A 21,107-nucleotide genomic window follows, 5' to 3' on the forward strand; every position below is an offset into this window, starting at 1 on the left:
CTGGCAGCTGCCTTACAGCACTTCATGGTCCAGAGATCATGGGACTCAGATTGGCTACAGCCTAAGATGCATCTGCCTGCAGCACATCCCTACTGATCTCCTCCTAAAAAAAAGGACTACAACTAAAAAGTAGGTAAACGTGTTTTATCATTAAAAAAATGGAATTATAACTTTTAAATAGTGAAAAGCACCTTGGGAAGATGGAGTATTAAAAAAAGAAAACAACAACAACAAGTTTATATGCAGCCCTGCCCAGCACATCTTTGCAGCTGGATCCTTGCCTCCAGCAACTTGCTGACTTTCTGAGCAGCAGCAGACTGTTCATTCCCTCTGGTCCTGATGGTCTTCTTTCCATCTGCTCCTGCCACGTCCCACAGCCTCTCAAGCCTCTTCTCCTTGAGCAAGCCCAGCAGCGTCCCACGAGGAGGAATGATCTCACCTTCCTTCCATGGCACTGCACCTCCATCAGTTGTGCAGATGAACAATGATATTAAAAACCATCAAAGATCCAGTTACATGATGGGCTATATCAGGACAAAGCACACAAGCTAAGCTGCTCTCCTTCCAGCAACAAAATGGGAAGACTTGGAAAATCTTTCTTAAATGTAGAGTCTGGCTCTCACAGTCCCACCACTTAAGGATGTAACAGGCTTTACTCAGTTCTTACAAGCATTCTCACCAACAGTATGACTCATATACTAACTTCCAAATTATACAAAAAAAAGTAAAACTTTTCCAAAAATAAAATTCAGAATCCAAACTGGGAGCGGGGAGTGCTTAATTCCCTGATTTTCAGGGACATGGTCCCTCTCTAGGTGAAACACAGTGGGTGGATTTCATGGGATTCATGCTCCCAAATGCATGTCACTTTTCACAAGTCCAATTCAGGCACACTTTACTCTTGGACTTCTATCATTTCCGTCATGTAGACTGTTCACAAGAATGTCACATCCCATCTGTCATCATCAGCATCCTCTGGTGGTCAATACTAAAGAGAATTGAAAAATCAACTGCTACACCTGGGAAGACTAAAAAAAAACCAACATAAAAAACAACAAAACCAAAAAACCACCAAACAGGAATCAGATTAACATCTGCCTTGAGAAGAGACCTGTCTCCTCAAAAGTAACGTTTTCATCATTAGAAAGGGACAGAAAAGGAAGTCCCCAAAAATCAGGGCAGAATTATATTCTCAGTCATCTTCCTGCCACGTACCTAGTGGAATATGGATTTAGTAACAGGCAGTCAGGTCTGGGTCTGTCTATTTGAACATCAAGCTTCTAATTGATTGCACAGTACTTGGAATCTATTAAAGGACTTCTATAAATTACACTTCTGTGTAAGACAGGCTGCCTAGATATGCAGATGTTAAGAACTGGCTAATCCTAAGTAAACCTGGTAAAAACGTTTGCCTTCTTAAATTTTCCACTGAATTAATTGTAGAAATTGTGTCACAGAATCAATAAAGTGACAACCCTATAATCTTGATGTTTGCCACAAGCCCATAAATAGTCTGCGAATGGGGAGAGCTTATTATTCCAGACATTTGGCCCATATCAAGCAGTGGCTCAGAATAAGACATTGTGTCATGCCTATGAATTCAAGATGCAGAAGGACAGTCCAGGTGATCACGGACTTATTTCAGGACTTCACACAGATGTTTTTACATTATTGTTTTCAAGTCCCTGACAAAGGAAAGTGTCCAGCTTGCCTTTTATTAAACTGCAAAAAAATGCTTACTCTTACGAAACTCTTGGAAATGCAAACAGACATGACTGTTACTCACTTGGTGCCTGCATGCGCCAAGTCCAATGAGTATGTAATTTTCCCTATCCTAGGATAATCTCTGACCCTCATCCTCTCTTTCTCTTCACTTTTTTGCTGGCAGGAACTCATACCATTTTTCTCTCCATCCCACGCTCTCCCTCTTTGTTGTGAGAGCTCAGATCTTACAGCCTGATCTGCTCCTGCTTGGATAATTGCAATGTTACCTTCTAACCAATTTCTACCCCTCTGCATTCCTGCTCAGCTGCCAAAATTGTCTGTCTGATCAAATCACGTTCTTCCTTTCCACTGGCCTCCCCTTACCTGTGTGACCAAGGCACTGTGAAATGCTCTTCTGTGTCCCTTCAGCTGCTCATAGATGTCACATTTTCTGCCAGCTCCCAGGCACAGCTCTGCTCTGCCAACTGGACCTGTAATGCCCACTGATGCATTTTGGCCCAAATGCTGTTTGTCCAGTTTGGTTTGTAACTCTTTGGTATAAAACGCCCACCAGCACACAGGTTACATCCTCAGACCCTCCCTGCCTGGGATGACAGTGTCATCTTCCCCATGTTTACCTTCTCCCCCTCTCAGAGTGCGTATACTTTGTGCCTTCACTACAGAGAATGACCCCAGAGTAGTGCATGTAGGGTTTCATGAGCAAACTACACTCCCAGAAATGAGACGAAGTTGCACATAGGTTCAGGGAAGAGGCAACGCTGCAGACTCGTGGAATGGTCTAAACAGCCCCAACAGGGTCTGAAAATGAAACACCCACTACTGTCATCTCCACTTTGCCCACAGTTTTGCAAAGGGATGACAGAGAGAAGTGGGGTGATGGCCAGGGTCACAGATCTCTGGCAGGGCATGGAAGGGGTACCCCAAGCAAGACAGTGCTCCTCCTCTGCCTCTGCAGGGACCTGAACTCATCTTTCCACTGAAGAAGGAAGATCATGCTCTGTCCTACCCCAGGGATGTACTTGCTTGTCAGTCTCAGAGCCTGCAGAAAGGGGCTGCTTCTCTTTATCTACCTGGACTGAGCCTTGGATCTACACGGTGTTATAAGCAAAGTAATTGCTGGAATGAATGCAATTATTAGTATATTTTTAATTAATTTAATGCTACAACAGGACACTGACAAGTCTGGCAGCTGGAGCACCATTCATTCCCAAAAAAAGATACAGCACAATGCTAGCAAGGCAGGCTGGCCCTTGCCGGGTAACCCAGGCACCTGTGCAAGGTATCAAAGACATTTTCTTGCTTAATACTGTTCATTAAGTCTGTATTTTTCATTATCTGAACTGAAAGCAAATGGGAATTCTTGTCTGTGTGTAACCACAGAAGATAAAAGTCCTAGTGAGTGGAATAAGAGGCTGGGAAAACCCTACTGGGAATGCTGGGCTCAGGAGGTACACCATCCTCCACCTGAGGACCACACTGCCTCTGCCCCACTGTAACCATCTCACACTGGGGAAGCCCACGGGTTGGCTGGCTGGATGCTTACAAGGATCTCTAATTAGGAGGAAAGAAATCCCTGCAGAAAGCTGAGCATCCCACATAAGGTCAGATGGGAAACTGGAGATAACATTTTTTTAATAATTGGCTGTGGGAAATGAGCATCAAGCTGCACTACGGGCACCTGCCAGCAGGACATGTCAAGGAAGAGGGCTGGCTGTACAGGCAAAAACAATTAAGGAAAAATAATAAAGAAAACCAGACAACAACCTAGACTAATTCCTTCTGTGTTTGTCAAACTTCCTGGGAAAGCAGGAATAAGCTGCAGAATGAAGCCAATTTGTCAAGTGAAGTGACAAGATACTCAGGAGACGAAACATTAACAATTCCCACCGAGGAATACTAAGGTATTTTAAAGGCATAATATAATCAAGCTTTGGAGCAGGTGAGTTTGTGTGTCCCCTCTCACAAACAAGGAAACTGAAGTGTAGAGAGGAGAATAACTTATCCAAGAGTCACTGTGAGTCACAAGTCCAACATCCCCAAGTCACACTGCTCTGCTCTAACCACCACCATTCACAGGAGGCCAGGGAACAGCATGTTCAGGAACTGCTCAGCACAAACACAGCTGGTACTAAAGGAAAGCTCTGAGCTGTAGGCACATGGGGATGTCCTGCTTTTTGGAGCCAAGGTGGTGGTGGTGCAGGGATGGCCCAGCATCACCGCACCAGAAGCATGAAAAGCACAGGGTTCCGTGGACTGCAAGTACCTTTCCATCCAGCTGTACCGGGACTGGGATGGTAATGAGATTCGGTCCATGCTTAGTTGACTGAAACATATGCAGCAGGATTTAATGCGGGCTTTTTGTTGTGGGTGGTTTTTTTTTTTTTTTGTACCTGGCATCTGTAAGGGGCAACCAAAGGAGATAGAAAAGAGTAGACTGAATGTGAATGAGGCTGATTCGCATTGCATGGATCCTGGAGGATTCAGGGATAGAATCAACTTACAGGTTGCAGGTGTTGTCATAAGAGCAAGGAAAATATAAAGTTCTTCAAGCCCTGAGTTCTGTCCCAAAGATACACCACTTGGGATCTTGCATGATGCTTCAATAGTGATTATACAACCAGAAGCTACTCCCAAGAGAAATTAATAACCTGTTTTAAAGTTAATAACCCCAGGTTATTTCTATATTATACAAGGTTACTTATACAAGAGCTCTTGGCACGCAGCACCATCTGCTGAGTGGCAGGTCCGGGAACTGGCGCCGTTACAGAGCCGTCCTACACTTTCCCTCCGAAAGCAAATCTGTCAGCTCTCCCAGACACACCAGCTCTTATCTAACACATCTCAGCAGCAGCTCAAAGCAAACAGACAGACTGAGGTGCCCAAAGCTGGAGCCAAGAAAGTTACACCTTTACTTGCCTGCTCTCTGCACTGACTCCACCTGCAAACTTCTCCCTTCCCTCCTCCTGCGTGGGCAGTTTCCTGCCGTCTGCCTTGCTGCTCCTGATCCAAGCAAAGATTTCCTGAACACACCACTGACAAGAACGAATTTTTCAGCTTGGCTACTCCCTGAGTTGCCAGGGGGATTTTTTTTTTTTTTTCAATTGAACCCAAAATTAAAAAGAAAGAAAAATCCAAATTTTCATGAAGACATATGATGGGGAGAAAAAAGCATTTGCTTCAAGCTGAATTGAACCTTGTCTTCACAGTAGCTTTTAAGTATATTTTAACATAAGAATGCAATGATTTTCAAAGCAAAAAGTACATATTCCTTTCATTTTGAAAATATTTTTTCTCTAGCTGCTATTTTTCTCTGCTGCTATTCCTGAACGTATCTTTCAAGCTGCCTTTCTCACTGCCTGCAAACCTGTCTCTTCAAACAATTTCTCCTTTCATCTTGTCAGCATCAGTAAAATTCACAAATCTGTCCTTCCTTAAATTACCACCCTGTGTCTTGTCTCCTTTGGATTGTTAGCTTTTTAAGCAGAAAACTTGCTTTGCTTGTGCTATGAAAAAGAAAGAGAGTGTAAACGTATGGTGCTCAACAGAGACCTTATGTTCTTTTATATGGGCACGAGAAATGAGGCTTGTCCTTCCCCCTGCACAGAGCACAGCACCCAGTGCCCATGAGGATGGAACCTGGTGAGTGTGAGCACCATGACCCTTCGAGCTATCCCCCAGCCCCCTGCGCATGGACCACCAGAAAGCCAACCTCTTAGAGGGAAATGGAGATTGGCTACTTTGGTAGGGATTCCTGGAGAGCCGCCAGTACCTAACACGACATGTCTTTTTTCATATGAGCATAAAAAAAAACAGGGTATGCTCTTCCCTTTTCCCAGAGCTGGTTAATCATTTTCAGCTCTGCCTAGGCACCAGGGCTGGCCCTGGTAGTGCCAAAGCCAGCGGCATGAAAGCTCTCCTCTCCATTTGGTGTAAAGTCCTATCTGAAAAACAAACACACAATTTCGCATATAAGAAACACTTTTTTCTTTTTACAGGTTTTTTACAGAAGCAGGATAAGCACCTGTGCACAAGCTGATGCTTCAGACATTAAACATCATGTTTCAGAGAACAGCCTGACACATGCAGGACCAGATGTCCCGCAGGGCTGTGCAGCCACAGGGCTGCCCAAATGGAGCACAGCAATGCCTGTTCAGCGCTTCTCAGGACAGGGAAAATCCAGCAACAAAACCCCATGAGATGCTCAAATTAATGCCAAGTGGTCAGTCTGGCACCACTACCTCAACAGAAACATTTTAACACCAATTTCTCCCTCCTGTGCAAAGCAACCTGTCTCAGGAAAACCCCTTTCACTTAAAAATGCAAATTACAGGCATTATTTCCTTATATCTAGGAACAAAGTACAGAGTAAAATATTGCTGTTTACCACCAGCCCTGCTTTGCAGAGATGTACGCCCATGTGGGGCAGTGCCCTGGGCTGCGAGGTGAGCCCACCACCAGGGTTCGGGCAGGTTTGCAGGTAAATGAGGGAGCAGCAGCCGTTCACCCGCGCTGGCACAACGCGGCAGCTGGATGTGCTGCAGATGGGGGCTCGCTCGGATTCCTCCCATGCTGCTAAAGCGCTTGCTGAAGTTAGTGTCTTTGGGATAAAGAATGACTTCTCTCAAAATAAACACAGTAAATTCTTAGAACTCATCTAAGCAGCAAAGGAAATCCCCTGACCGAACCGGGTCCGATGCAGAGTTACACGCTGAGAAACTTTGCTTGTTTAACAGAGAGGCTTTCTCCAGGGTAATAAAACTCTCACATTGCTGTGCCAGGGATTTTCCATTAGGTGTGTGTCAGCGGGTGGTGGGAGCTGCAGTTTCTGTGGCCAGTCATAGAAGTGGAGTGAGATCACCCCAGAGAAGCCAACCACAGATCCCAGTGAGTCCACAATGGCAAGAACTGGGAGGATAGCTGGGGGAAGGGAGGATTGCATACAGCTAATGGGTCCCCCAAAGGTTTGGTGGGGTTTTTTTTTTTTCCATACACATCCACTAATTAGCAGTCATGTTCAACTCTGACAACACGGTCCCAAGGCTTCTCCATTTTCCTTCAACCAAGGGGAAAGTCTCTCGCTAGAGAGGCCAAGTTAGGTAGATGTAGAGCTCCCTCATCTTCTCGCCTGCCCGAAGCCCCAGAAGCAGCCCCACAGCATGGAGGCAAAGGGCAGCGCCACACAGCAGCCCCTGCCCCCTCCAGCCCTGGGGGTCTCCAGGGAACGCAATGGACAGACCATGCTCAACTCCCCCGTCACTTGTACTGTACCAGGCAGAAGCGGCTTTGCCCAGGCTCAAGGGAGCAGTGATTTAAGGTAGGGGTGCAGGACCTCAGTTCAGAAGATCCCATAGCTGGTGAACCTGCAACTCTCTGTTACTTATTGATGAGGACAAAGAGCAAAGGACTCAGATTCATATCTGAGTCAGACCAAACCAATGCCTAGAGCAGCCTCGGTTACAACAGCACTATAAGCATCTCCCTCGAACGATACACTACATCACCATGGCCTCTTCTTGCTCATGTGTGGATTTGTACACATGGGATAGTGTGAAGGGGACGTATTTTTTAAGGTGCGAATGCAAGGATACTCAGGTCTGCAGCCATGAGGTTGCAGCCACACACTTTTTCAAAGAGAGCCTTCCTTTTGACATAGTTTTCAAATCACATAACCCTGGGCTGGGGATGTCAGTTAAGGTTAGTGGCCTTTAACCTTCTGTATCTTAGTATTGCTTTCCCCACCAGTTACAGACAGCCGTCCTGATGGGCCCCCTGAAAGCCCAGAGAGTTTGGCTATGAAACAGAAGAACATACATTGACTGTACCTACCCCACTACTATCAGATTTCATCATGGTAATGCTAATGCACAGTAAACAGGCAACATTTCCCTGACAAGACCATGATACCATCGCATACCTCACTCTCAAATCAGGTCAATACCAATCTATAGTTTCATGATGTAAGATTTCAGAATGGGCCTGGTGCCTCCAAAGTACCAGAGTGGATTGATGAAGGTGACACAGAGCCACCAAGGAATCACAGCACTTCTCCCTGAAGCAGTACTGGCCAGCTTGACATTCAAAGGTCATTTTCATTGCTCAAAACCACCACAATATCCCTCAGGACAAGTCCAATGGATATTTGTATCAATTCCTTCAGGAGTACAAACACTGACCTGGCTGCCTAATGGCATGGCTCTCCCAGACACAAGCTGAGGAGACTGTGCAGCGCCCAGCCTGTGCGTGGGGTGATAAACGACTCCCACCTCCTCTGCAGGCAGGTACATGCGGTGTCCCCAGTGGGGTGCGGGCTAAATGCTGGTTGCAATGGAGCTATATCCAGTCTTAAAAAATGTCAGGAGTGCAAGTAAAAAGCCACTGCTGAAACTGCATATGGAATGACCTTAAGACTTGCTCTCTAAGAGAAATTTGCTCTTTAAACAGGAGCCCAACAGAAAACTCTGCGGATCCTGTCTACAGTTAACTGTGGAAAAGTCAAGGCAGAAAGACCCACACACTCCTGCAGTCCCCAGGAAGCAGAGGCACAATACAAAGGGACTACAGGGGGCCAAGGGAGGTAGATGCTCCAATGGCTGGGTAACTCAGCTGGAGCCAAACACCTCCCACCACCCAGGTCCTTTTGACAGCCCCAGGGGCCACCACTCCACATCCTGAGATGGCACCACAGGAAGCTGACTGACATTCTTCAGGGAAGGAGCGATGAGGGAAAAACTGAGCTTGAGCACACCCCATGCATGGCATTGCTGAGCCTGGACCCTACACCCAGGTACGAATGTACCTCAAGGCTCAAGGAATCTGCAAGCTGTTTCCAAAACACTTCCCAGCAGGTAAACACAACAAAGCAACTATCCACCTTCACGGCCAGGCAGGAGACATCTTCAAATGGGAGAGACTTTGCAAGGGAAGCCAAACTGCCCCACGCACTCCGAGAGACTCTGGCAGGTTCATCAGTTTGTTCCTTAAAAATGGGCACTGGGTATAATGAAAGTATGAAATCTGTCTTTTCTGGTCTTCTCTGAAAGCCAAGAAATATGATTCCAGCCAGCAGGCTGGACAGCAGCAGGGAAAGTAGCGAGCTGGTCCTGGCAGTGCTACAAGCAATGTAACAACAGGGGAAAGGCAGCTACGGGATTGATGGAGCCAGGAGACTGTGTAGAGGGAAAAAGCAAGTGTTGAAAATGGCAGTGAGAAAGGCAAGAGCTCTAAAGAAATAGAAACTGAGGGGAAGAAGGAGCTAATAAAGCTGCAGCAAGTTCACCTTTTGTGAGAACACTTGCATTTCTTTACAGTCTCCCTCCTTGGTTGAGGCAACAAAGCATGGGATGGCTCCAAAAGATTTGAAACCAACTGCATCCCACTGGAAGGATGGGTCCAGCCAGAAGCAGACCATGTGAAACTAATAAATAAGGGGGAAAATGAGACAAGGAGGAAATTTTCAGGAGGCTGGGGGTGGGGGGAAGACAGTGAAATAATGTCTTGAGAATGACGCACTTTTTGTAAAACATTTTCAAGAGATGGCCAGGAAAGGGGTCTGATCCTTTCAGTATCTCGCACAAAGCACTAGGCACCATGCAGATTCATCTGCAGGCTTGTTCCTCTACTGCAAGGAAATATCCTCGTAGATATAAGCTGCTGAGGCTGAACAATTTGACATGAGAAACCTTGCGGGAGCTAGGCACGGACCACCAGGTATGCACCAAAGCACCTCGGGAGAACAGCCTGTCTTGCCTGACCTCTTAGCAGTGTGTATGGCATGTAATTTAGATATGAGATTTATTTCTGTGACATGGTGTGTTGCATTAGTGCCTGTGCTTGGTGTTAAACAGCTACTATATTCTGTCTCACATCCAGAAGGACGGCTGCCTTAGGTCAGTGCTACAGGAACTTTAAAATAAAACATAGCATACGTTCAGAATGACTAATACATTCCCTGATGCTGGCTTACATGGAACATGTTGAAAAAGTTGCTTTATTTTGTGTCTGTTGTTTAGAAAACGTGACTCTGCATCCGTTGTGCTGGGCTCAGGGACACAGACAGCTTCCCCATGTGAGCACAGGGATGTGGGGATGCAGCTCGTCTTGATGGGGAACAGTTGGGGAGCAGCCAGCACCCAACACCTCTCCCCAGGGAGCCTCTGCAGAGCTGCTCTGCGAGGGGCAGGGTGACTTTCATCCATGTTAAAACTGAGCCTCTTTCACCATGTCTAGGAAGGAGCCCGAGTCCCCCTGAAACGGCCACAGCTCTGGGAGAGCCCAGCTGAGGGAAACTGAGGCTGCTCATGGGCTTTAGAGCAATGAAACCCAGTGCACAGTTAGCCCCATGGCCCCTGTCTGCTACAGGAGGGTGATGGCAACACCCCGAACCCATCGTACCCCTCCGTCTGTAGCTTTCTTGCTGTTTCCTGGCTCCCTCCCTCAATCACTTTGGTCGTACCCATCACGGGTCCGCACTCCTTTAGCTCTTTGCGTTCCCCACTCACTGCTGACAGGCATCTAAACCTGCACTGGGTGCACAGCACCTGCATCTGGGTGGGAGGTGAGTTTTGAACAAAGCAGCAGGTTTCCTTTCCCAAAGGAGTATTTTAATTTTTTTATTAGCTAGTTTGATCATTTGTTAACGAAATATTTTTTTAAAAACTAGCAAACTTCAACTAGTAACAGCAGAAAACCACAACTACTGACTAATTAAAGCCTTTTTCTTACATACAAAAAACAAGACCACCCAATGGCAAAAGCAGAACTGATGAACCCTGCTAGGGATTTCTTACATGTCTTTGGCCCCCTCTGCAACACACAGGAAGGATGATCTTTAATTGTACCCCACAGACATGCTACTTATTAGCTGATTGTTTATTTTTGAAAAGATAAACAGAAGTATCAGACCAGTGCTGATTTACTGAAGAGTACTCTGAATTATCTGGAGCTGAGAATTAAGATATACATCAAATTTAGATCTTGCATCCATTCTGGTTTGAGCTACTTTGGTTGGGTGGGATTAAAATCACATTAATATAATCCTTCTTTTCTCCCCCACCCAAACCCCAGGCATCAGAAAAGATCTCCCCAGATCCTCCTTGTAATGGTAACAACCATCAGGAACATCATTTTCAGAAGGTGGCTCTGGAAGGATTTAAAAGATACCGAGCACACTTCTGTCACATCAGAGACAGCTACAAGATGCATTTGTGCTCTTCAGCTGTCTTCGCTCAACCACCCGCTCAGAAAAGATATCGAGGTGCTTGCTAGCTTAAACACAACTCAAAAAAAAAGAAAATTAATGCAGTCCAGAGTATTTACTGATCTTGAGGGCCAGTTTTTTACAGTGGCTGTGGAAAGTAAGCTGAAATCCAACCATACCTGGACTTCTGCTCACCTCCACATGGCACCTTCACTGACTTGCCATCATTGTTATCAGTAACTCCTATGCAACTGTAACACAGAAAGGGAAATAAAATGAGACACTTACCCTCCTTCAAAGATCTTGATCCTGACTGGCTCCCCTCTTTTGGTTACAAGAGCCTCTTCTTCCAATTTTCCTCTTTTATCCTCTTCCTTCTCAGCTCTAGTTATATCTTTTCGACCTTCATTAGAAAGGGGCGAAGGCAAATGAACCTATCTCCCCAAAAGAGCAAAACAATCAATGATTACATACAAAATCACTCTAAGACAGACACAGACCAAACAGCCTCAGAAAGAGACAGCAACCTACCGCACATGCTGCTCCTGACAGCTAAGTGCAGTAATTAGGACATCCTCTCAACAGCCAGGGCCTCTGCTTCTGGATTTTGAGCCCTGCTGGTTATGTTATATTTACTGTGACTGCTTACAAGTTTTTAAATCACCCCCTGCATATGGTGGCTCAATATTATCCAGTTCTTGCCAGCTGGAAAACTGAGGCATAAAGAGAAGTGTCTTGGCTGGGGTCACTCTGAACATGTGGTAGAACCATAGGTCTCTGTTCCCAAATCCACTGCTCTGTCCTTGGATAATCCTCTCTCTATTATATGCATCTACAAAGGTCTAGAGAGGAGGCATCTGTAGAATTCATATATTTAACCTCAACCTTTGGGTTTCCCCCACATACACGCACATTCACACAAATTTGGACTTTAGCCACATAAACTTGATATAAATCTCTTGACAGTCAAAGCTCTCGGGCGATTTCCTTTCACCAAAACTTGGTTGCCAAGGGCACAGCACAGAGAAAGCCACAAAACCAACAGGAGAAAATAACCCTCAACCTCTCCAGATGTTCCCAGGGTAGAATTTGTTTTTTCACTGTTAAAATTGCCACCCCTTGTTTGGACCAAGGTTTAAGTCATGCACTGACATCTCAGCTAGCATATTTAATGTTATTTGTTATAGTATATGGACCTAAACATTACAGCTGCCTCTCCAGCTCTGCATGATGCCAGGGGAGCTCTCCACACCCAGAATGAGATCTTGGGACATTGCCCCTCTACGACCTAACAGCACAACTAGCAGGGGCCTCCAAAGCTCTGAAAGAGGACTGCAGATTGCCTCTCACCCAAGTGCAAGAAGATCTTTGAAGTTCAACTGAATTACCCCTGTCCTGGCTTTATATATAATTTATGGGAACAGATTGAAGGCATTTGAGAGACCAGGGTTATGAAGAGGGATTTTGGTGTGAACGAAGCCAAAGAACTGGCAGAAGTCAAAAGCAGAGCTGGTCACCCTCTACACTTCATAGTTGCTGGAAAGAGTGGCAGCTCTCAAGGGTGATTCATCTGCCCTACCTTAGACACTTATCTTAAGGGAGGATGAATCACACAAGAGGTGCCTCTTTGTCTCCCATGGTTATAGGGGAAGCCAAAGAGTGATTAGCTCAAACCCAGACTTGCAAAATTCAGAGGGCTTTAACCTGGCCTCCACAGCAGCCAGCTGCCAGTACTGCCCTTAGATTCTCAGCAGGAGAAGAGATGGACTCACTGAGATGTAGCTTTACAAAACTGAGGTCAAACATTTCAAATTTGCCCAGTAATTTCAGAAGCTCAGCTCGGAGCATTACCTGCACCCGGGACTGCTCTTTGCCCCCGGAACCAGCTCGCGCAGATGATCCCACATCCACACCACCAGACCGACCTAACCCTTCCTAGGTCCTCCTGGGAATGGTCCCTGTCCTGTCCTATCTCCCTAAATGTGCCCAGGAACTGCTCAGGAGAGGGCTATCAGCCCAGGACAGAACAGTGCCAGGAACCAGTTTCCAGCAGAAACAGTCTTGAGCTGTGTCTCTGGGCATGGAGACATCTGTGCCCAGAGGAAATCAGTGGCAGAAGACACACTGAGCACCTTCAAAAATTAGACCTTGGCCATTGTCACTTCACCTCCTGATATGAGCTACATGCTCGTAAAAATGCTAGTGATAACCTTCCCAGTTCAGTCCCTTATTTACTGAGGAATACAAAACAATTGACTTGCTAGATGTAGCATGAGGTTTATTTATTGCAGCTTTTGAAAGCACAAAACATAGACAGATGAAAGGCACCAGAGAGAGCCAAAATCATACAGTCGCTACTATCCCCTTTTACAATCTCATTTAATTTACAAAGTGTGCAAGCCCAATACAGTGTAATTAGCCATCCCTACATGCACGCTGGAGCCTACAGTCACTTCAGAATTGATCTGCTCAGTAAATCCCACTGGTAATTTAAAAACCAAGCCAAGTTTGTAGATTGTATACACAGTACTACTGCTTGCCGGTAGCTTGCTGCATGCATAATTGTACAAAATATTTGAGTTTTTTTACATTTTCTGTTGTGTTGACTGACAACTTCTAGTTACATCAAGAAGAAAATATTTAAGAAAAATAGCTAGAGCAGAGTTCACTGAAGGTTGAACTTTCAACCTCTGATTGATGCTACTGCTATGCAGCTCCTGTTAATCGCATCTTCCTGAGTAACCAGCAACGCTGCTTCCTAATCTGTGCTAGTCATAGGCTTTTTAAAAACTAAACTGAGGATTTCACTCCTACTGATCGTCTAATCAAAACCTATTTCTCTGCCTGGCATGAGGTCAATTTATCTCCACTGAAATTACCATAATTTCTGCAAACCTCACTCCTTTAAGCAGCAGGAACTAATGTCAGAACTAACATGAATTTGGCAGGACAAACTCTGACTTTTGCAAGCTGTACCATGAAAACCTTAGCTTCTACAACCAGTCAGCTTTTAAGGTTTTTTCTGAAAGGCGTTTGAGTCTTTTGAGCAAATGCATGCAGTGAAATATGTATTTTGATGAGGAAGGGCTTAACCATTCCTGTCCAGAGCTTAACCTTTAAATTCAGGGTATGAGGGTCTCGTATTTCTGAAACACACACTTGGTGTGCATTTTAGCACCATGTCAGACAGCAAAGCTCAGAGGAGCACAGGCACTTCTGTTGGAGAAATCAAGGATGGTATGACAGATAAAATCCTTTGAAAACGAGTGCATAAATATCGAGCATTAGCATGGTTATTGCACTGCGCAGGTAATTGTCTGCTCCTATGTCCCTAGAAATTCTGTCTTTTGGATTTCTGCAGAAGAATGGGAGAAATGTTGAATAGAAATAAACATTTATTGAATCAAAGTGACTCTACTGTGTATTTTAAGACATATTTATAAGCAGCAGCTGCAGCAGCGATTATGGTAAATTTAATATTCAGAGTTCATTTCATGATACAGAAATAAAATGAATAATCCATCAATATAAATTGACTTGAGATGAATATCAAATTGCAAAATCTTTAGAGCAATTCTGTTTGCTAGTCTACATGAACACGATTTGGATTAAAGGGACCTGCATGGTTCAGCATTAACCAAGAGGGGAAAAGTCTGGCCTCAAAATGAGCTACATAACACTAAGCAGCTACCAGAAGTGTCTCAAAGACTTCTCTGCCTGGCCAGTGCCTTTGGCGAGCTCTGCCCCTGTGAAGCTGCTTGCCTCGCTCCCCTTAACTCTAAAGGCCAGGTATAAAATACCCTTAGATACCTGCAAAAGCAGGCAGACAGCTAAGGACATGAACTACATGGACCAAACACCACGTGTGTTTTAACAAGACACCACATCTAACCTACTGAGGCACTTCTATAAATGTCACTGCATGCCTTTACACTTCTTTAGGGGCCTAGAGTACACTTGCAAATCTTCCTTTAATATTTTTAAATACTATAAGCATGCCTCTCCATGTTCATTAATGTGAGATCAGCAGATGCACAACCAGACAGAATCCCATTTCCCCAAGGTAATCCTTTTTCATTTATAACATGCAAAACGTAGGGAATTATAACAGCATTTATTAAAAAAAAATAAAAAAGAAAAAAGTTGTAAAGCTATTTGAAATATCAAGACAAATGCAAATCAAGACTAATGCTTTGTGCTTGAGCAGTGGCAGTTCATGGTGTGGTGGTGATTCCTACATGTTCTTTTGATTACAAGGCAAGTAGAAACTGGAGAACAGAAATATGGCACATTGCCTTTGAGCAGGCTTGCCTTTTTTTTTTTTTTTTTTTTATTACAGGGGGTTTTCGCTTCTTCATTCTAAAAGTTTCACTGAGAACAAATGCTTACCAAACTGGGAGAGGGATGAATAAACTCCTACTAAACTAAGAATAGCAATTCCCCGTCCCTTGTCCCCCTCTTCCCATGTATCCAAATGGATGAGGAGAAATATATAGGATTGCATTACCTCGGTCATTTTTGGCTTCCTGGAGCTGGATGGGACAAGCCTGCCTGCCTCTGGACGTGGAGCAGTAGCCATGGTGTAGGTTTCCTTGCTCACCTTCTGCTTGGACCTCAGGAGGGACAGGGCTGCTTTAGTAGATATACCTGGAAGGTTAGGATTATACAAGCTAATACACCAGCTGGCATACACTGAAGACCGTCGATCAACTTGCTGGATATGATTTGGCTTTATGTAGTTTAAATAGCACCAACTGACATTAGTGGTTGTGTGGAGACTGGGGAACTGAAGTACCTTCTTCATGTCTGTACCTTCTCGAGACTTCATTGCACTATGAGTGACCTCGGACAGAGGTGCAGCGCTTGCAGGGTTTGGTGGAGACTGCTCCACCAGTTCTTTGGAGTCTTCTTTCTTCACGGGTTGCAAAGATGCCTTGCTGAGGAACTGCTTGCCAGCTGGCTGCTTATACTCTTCCAGTGCCTCAAAACTTGGAGAACCTGAATGGGACACAGCTTGCTGCAAAGTACTTGGGATTTCCTTTGGCTCTGGCTGCTCTAAAGACAAACTAGGTGGTGTTTCAACTTCGACCCTGCCTTGGCTTTCTGCAAGAAAGTGAGATTTATCCTGCTTTTTCCCTTCCTCTATTGCACTGGGTGGCTTCACCACTTCCAACTTCTCTTCTGCTTCAGACACCTCCTCCTCTTTCACTCTTTTCTGTTGTTGTGTTTCCATTGTCAGCTCCAAACTTCCAGCTGGAGAGAGCATCCTTTTGCTTCCGCCGACTGTTGATGGGCCTCCTTCCAGTCCGAGGACGTTGTCTGATGGGGAGGTGAGTGGCATGTAGCCTTTTCGCTCTGGTAAGGGTAAGGGCACTCTCAGATAGGGGCTCTGGAAAATGCTCCTTTGATCCTCCGTGATCATCTGTGCCAGATCGAAACCTAGTCCATGAACATCAGCGCTACAGACTAGGGTGCCCTTGGGCTGGCGATCATCAAATTTCGGGAGGACAATAGAAGAGGAACTGCACTGGGACTGCGTGACCAGGATCTGGGACAGCGTTGTGTACATTGCGCTCCCATAGGACGGCATATTTGTCTGGATGCGAACAGGGACAACAAGTGACACCATTGGGTCTGACCTTGTAGGAACAACGAGCTGAGATGTGGACACAGACACCGAAGGACTTGTTGTGCACGTCAGAGGGTGCAACCTACTGTCTGAGCCATATTCTGTGCACGGGGAAAGATTGGAGGTTCCTGCTGCTGGGAATATACTGGATTTGATCTGTGGTAAATGTCCACCAGCTTCACCTGGCAACTGGAGAGCAAACTGGGACTGAAGAGGCAGAAAAAAGGCTGAAGGGATCGGTGAGGAGCCAGGGTAATGCACTGGCAGGAATGAAGGATGCTGCCTGAAGGGCATGTCGGCAGGGTGTGACATTAACGGAGGAGCGATATGAAGCGGGCCTGGGTGGATGAGCGTTTGGGGGAGGGGCAGTGGTGGGCTCTGAAATATGGAAGGAGGAATCTGGGGCATGGTGAACTGAGCAGAGAGGATGTCGGACATAGTGTGCGCAGCAAAGAGCTCCGCAGACTGCCCGGGCTGAGGCAGGAGGTGCTGGTAGGGAAAGATAGAAACCTGCGGGGACATGAACTGCTTTTCATGCAGTGTTAGCTGTGGTACGGGATGGTGAAACACTTGCAAAGCTTCTGTGTATGGCTGGGTGTATGCTGGCGGAGGGCTGTCTTTTGGCTGACTCTTTTCACTAGGGTAAGTACCATGAGACGGCAAAGGGGATGAAGATGTCAGCTGATGGGGCAGACTTGTTGAAGGAGATTTACTTGAAGAAGGAACGGGATCTTCTGTCTCTGGCCGGCCTGCTGGGGTTGAGTCTGGCTCATGCTCTGGGTGTCTGCTGAGGGATGCTTGCCTGACCAGAAAGCATTTCCTTCTCTCCTGTGGAGCTGAGGAGGCTGAAGGGCCGGGGGTGGAGGCAGGAGTGGATGACAAGCTCCCATAGTCAAATGATTTACTGCGGGTCTCTGACATCTGGGAAGGATGTGACACGTTCGGTGTCTGCTCAGAAGCAGATCTCCGCATTTCCCTGGAATGATGATGGTGGCTTGGTACCATCAACATATGTGAGCCAACACCAGGCGGCTTTGGGTGGGACTCGGAGGGCTGGCTACTTGACTCGGACTTGCTGTGATCTTCACGATCGAACGAGACAGAGTGGCTGGAACTGTGGGATATGCTGCTTTCCTGACTTGGGCTTCGGGTGAGAGAGACTGATTCAAAACTGGACTCTCCGGAGGACTGAGCCATTTCTGCCAGCCGCAGCCTCTTCTTTTTCGGTGGGAGTTTCTCCGCAGGGAGCTGAGAAAGTGTCTGGCTCCTCTGCGGCCACTGAAATTCCTCCGTTTTCTCTGGCTCTTTTGGAGGAGGCTCCAGCTCTGTTTCTGGTCTGTCAGGCTCTTCAGTGACCAGAATCTCGGGGACCTGGATGTTGGGCTGGCGTACCAGCTTGGGCTGCAGGGAGTGAGGCGGGCGGCTCTGCTGGGGGGGCGGCTGAGAGGAGTACTGTGACAAGGGTTTGTCTTCCTCCAAGCTGCTCGCCTGCTCGATAGAATCAGACTTCTCAAAGGAGCTCGTATGCTGGATGACAGATATCTCCTTTGAGGTTGTTCTCCTCTCTTTACCCTCCGCACTTGAAGCCGGTTTGGTATTCCTGGGATGAAAGCTGCCACTGATATCAGAAGGTGCGGATTTACATGTATCTGCTGGTGACTTAATGGATTCACGGGTCAGGTTTAAAGCGACATCAGATGATGCTGGGTTTGCAAACTGAGTTGTTGGCCCAGCACTGGAGGAAGGAGTGTCAGACAACTCGAAAGCTGGAGGCTCCTCGTCATCACCGAGACTCTTTTCCTTTCGCCTCTTTCGTAGTGGGGTGAGCTCCAAACTGCTCCCTAGCTTGTAATGCATGATCTGGGGCCATGTGTCAGGATCCGCAACACTTTTCTCAGTCTCTGAAGAGGTATGGGAAGTGGAAGAATGAGGCTTTGAGAGCTGCAGTTCTGAACAGTAGTATTTCTTATGGGCTTCGTAATTGTCCCTTTTCTTATAGCGAGCACCACATATGTTACACTCATACATGAACCCTTTAACTTTCGGACCCTTCCGTGACTTTTTGGTAAGATCGCTTTCCTTGGTTTCAGGTTCCTCGGGAGGTTTGGAAACAGTTTCTTTGTTCGTGGAGCTAACCTCCTCTGAGATGTATTCCACTCCCAAAGGTAGCTCAATAGCTGGTTGTCGTTTTAGCATTCGAGGATGCGAAGAAAAAGCTTGACTGCGGCTTAAGACTTCAGGCTCCATGATGTGATCATCAAATGAATAGCTACCTCTAAAGGTATGTGGGGAGCTTATAGTGCATGCAGCAGAAGGCATTGAGTGGCTTCTTAGGAGAGGCACTGTCTCTGTGGCACTGTGGGATTGCTGAAGTGACAACAATGATTGTTCGGGCTTAATTTTTTCACCGTGGGATGTCAACACTTTTGATGCATCCAACTGGCTACTGGAACCAGACTTGATATCAAACTGAAACGGTTCCCTATATACACCAGACTTTGGAGATTCAATGCTGCTACGTCTAGATAAAGAGCTTCTTCTAGGCTTAACGCTATCTATTTCACTGGTATCTACAACAGCTTCATTAATTGTAATTAGCTTAGTGATGTGTTCAATGACCTGTGTTCTAGGCACAGATAATGGTACCATACTAGGTTTCTCTTCGGTAGACAAGTGTGGAAACCCCTGGGTTGTGTTTGCAGCTAACGCTGCAGTCCTTTGCCCAATCCTACCACATTTCCCAAAAATAATTTCTGCATAAGATTTTGCATTAGTATTTGGTGGGCTGATCTGCTGCTCCGCACTTTCTGATCGTGAGAAGTAGCCTGACTCGGTACTCCCTTTGCTCCCAGGGCTCAGGAAAGCTTGTTCATCTATCACCTTCTTCCGTTCGCTTAAGCGGAGTGCAAGCTTCTGCTTTATAGTATGGGTATCTTCAGATTTATGGCTCAGAGCATGGTCTGACGAGGGCTCCACGAACTGGCTGCTGTCCTCAAGAGATTGGGACATACTGGAATGAGACAATGAACACCGGTCATGGCTGGAGCCTTGGCTCCCCCCACTCAGCAGGCTGCTGGACAGCAGGGTGTGCTTCCGCCTCGGCGACAGCTCTACCGAGTGGCCCGACATCGCACCCGTTTCCTCCTCTGAATCTGTGCTTTCTCCTTCTGTTGGCTCTTCGAAGTCCTCCCCACCAATCCTTTCCATTTCCAAGCTCGATGGATACATCTCTGCTCCGATCCCTGAGGCCAGCCCAGCTTTTATTCGATGAGCATGAGATTTCCTATGTTTATATAAGTTGCTCTTAGTCTTAAAAGAAAAGCCACATGGAATGCAAGGGTATGGCCTCTCACCCGTGTGTGACCTGATATGTTTTTGGAGCACACTTGGCTTCGCACAAGGCCTGCTGCAGTACTGGCAAATATATTTGCCTGGCTTCTGAGGTTTCTTTTCCTTCTTGTGCACTTCCTCAGCTTGTTTTAAGGAAACTTGTGAAGGGCGAGGGATATAGACCTTTTGAACAGATGGCATGTCCTCTCCAGGAATGATTGGTGAATGGGAAGGTAGGAGCTGGCCGTGGTGAGAGTGAAGCCCAGGTGATGAAAAGGAGCCAGAGGGACCTGGTCTTACTGGATCAACTAGCTGCCACGTGGGACCTTCGAGGACATGTTCTGGTTTCCCAGGAGACATAAATGCTGGTGACAGTGCGTGCTGCTGAAGCTGTGAAACGTGGGGAGGATGCTCAAAAGAGGAAGGCTTAGGTTGCTGCTGATGTCCAGTCTTCTCCTGAGACTCCTCTCTTGGAATCGGCAAAGAACCAGAAAAGTGCTGCTGCGATATGATATCTCGGAGAGGGGTTCCTTGCGAAGAAGCAGAGCTGCCCTGGTACGTAGCTGCAGATGAAATACTGGCTTGGAAAGCCTCTCCTTTGGGAAGCCTCTTTCTTGGACTTTCCTCAGCCTTTTTTGTGCTCTTCTGGCTTTGTTCAGGATCCATGACCTTAAAAGGGTCTTTGAATGCTATTTCGGGAAGGTTTTGGCAGGCTTCATTTATGAATAATAAAGGTCTCTTCTGTAGATTCCCTGTTTTGCCTGCATTTGCTATGAAGCTGGAGCCACCAGGAGATGGTTGTTGATTTAAGATTTTACTAAAGTGTCACTAGTTGCTATTTGATTCAAAAAAAAAAAGTTTCAAGGTCAATAAAGTTCACATTGGTAACACATGACAAACTACTTCAAAGAGAGAAATTTTTCCAAAACTTTTAGTCCAAATATTTTCCTTGTGAACTTGGTTAAGGCTTTAAACCTTGCCATTTTATTTCAGTTGACAGTGGCAAGCCTTCAAAGTCAAGATGCAACCCACAATGTGTCTCTTGTTTGTTATGCAAACCTTTGAAAACTTGAGACTTTAGTGCTCATCTCATAATGATCTTTTTTTCCTGTGCAAGGAAAATAACACTGAATGGTGTATGTCCCCCTGTGTCTTCCTTCTGTTCCACTTCTGAGTTCAAAAGCCTTGGAAAAGTATTTCCCACATTTCTGTAATTACATCCAAAAG

General features: G+C 46.1%; 1 protein-coding gene across 11 annotated transcripts in view; it reads right to left on the reverse strand.

Moving 5' to 3' along the window:
• The window catches only part of HIVEP3 (HIVEP zinc finger 3), a 114,642-nt gene that overhangs the window by 45,607 nt on the left and 47,928 nt on the right, over positions 1-21,107 (reverse strand). For all 11 annotated transcript variants that reach the window (XR_008820716.1, XM_056331374.1, XM_056331371.1 and 8 more), the window contains 2 exons: positions 15,429-21,088; positions 11,210-11,355 (listed from right to left, as the gene is read on the reverse strand). Coding sequence is in view for 10 of the 11 variants with exons in the window: in XM_056331374.1 (XP_056187349.1) it covers positions 11,210-11,355; positions 15,429-20,546 (5,264 nt within the window). In the remaining variant the exon portion in view is untranslated. The remainder of the gene's footprint in view (positions 1-11,209; positions 11,356-15,428; positions 21,089-21,107) is intronic.

Source organism: Falco biarmicus, chromosome 3, assembly GCF_023638135.1.
Source record: "Falco biarmicus isolate bFalBia1 chromosome 3, bFalBia1.pri, whole genome shotgun sequence".
NCBI classification, from domain to species: domain Eukaryota; kingdom Metazoa; phylum Chordata; class Aves; order Falconiformes; family Falconidae; genus Falco; species Falco biarmicus.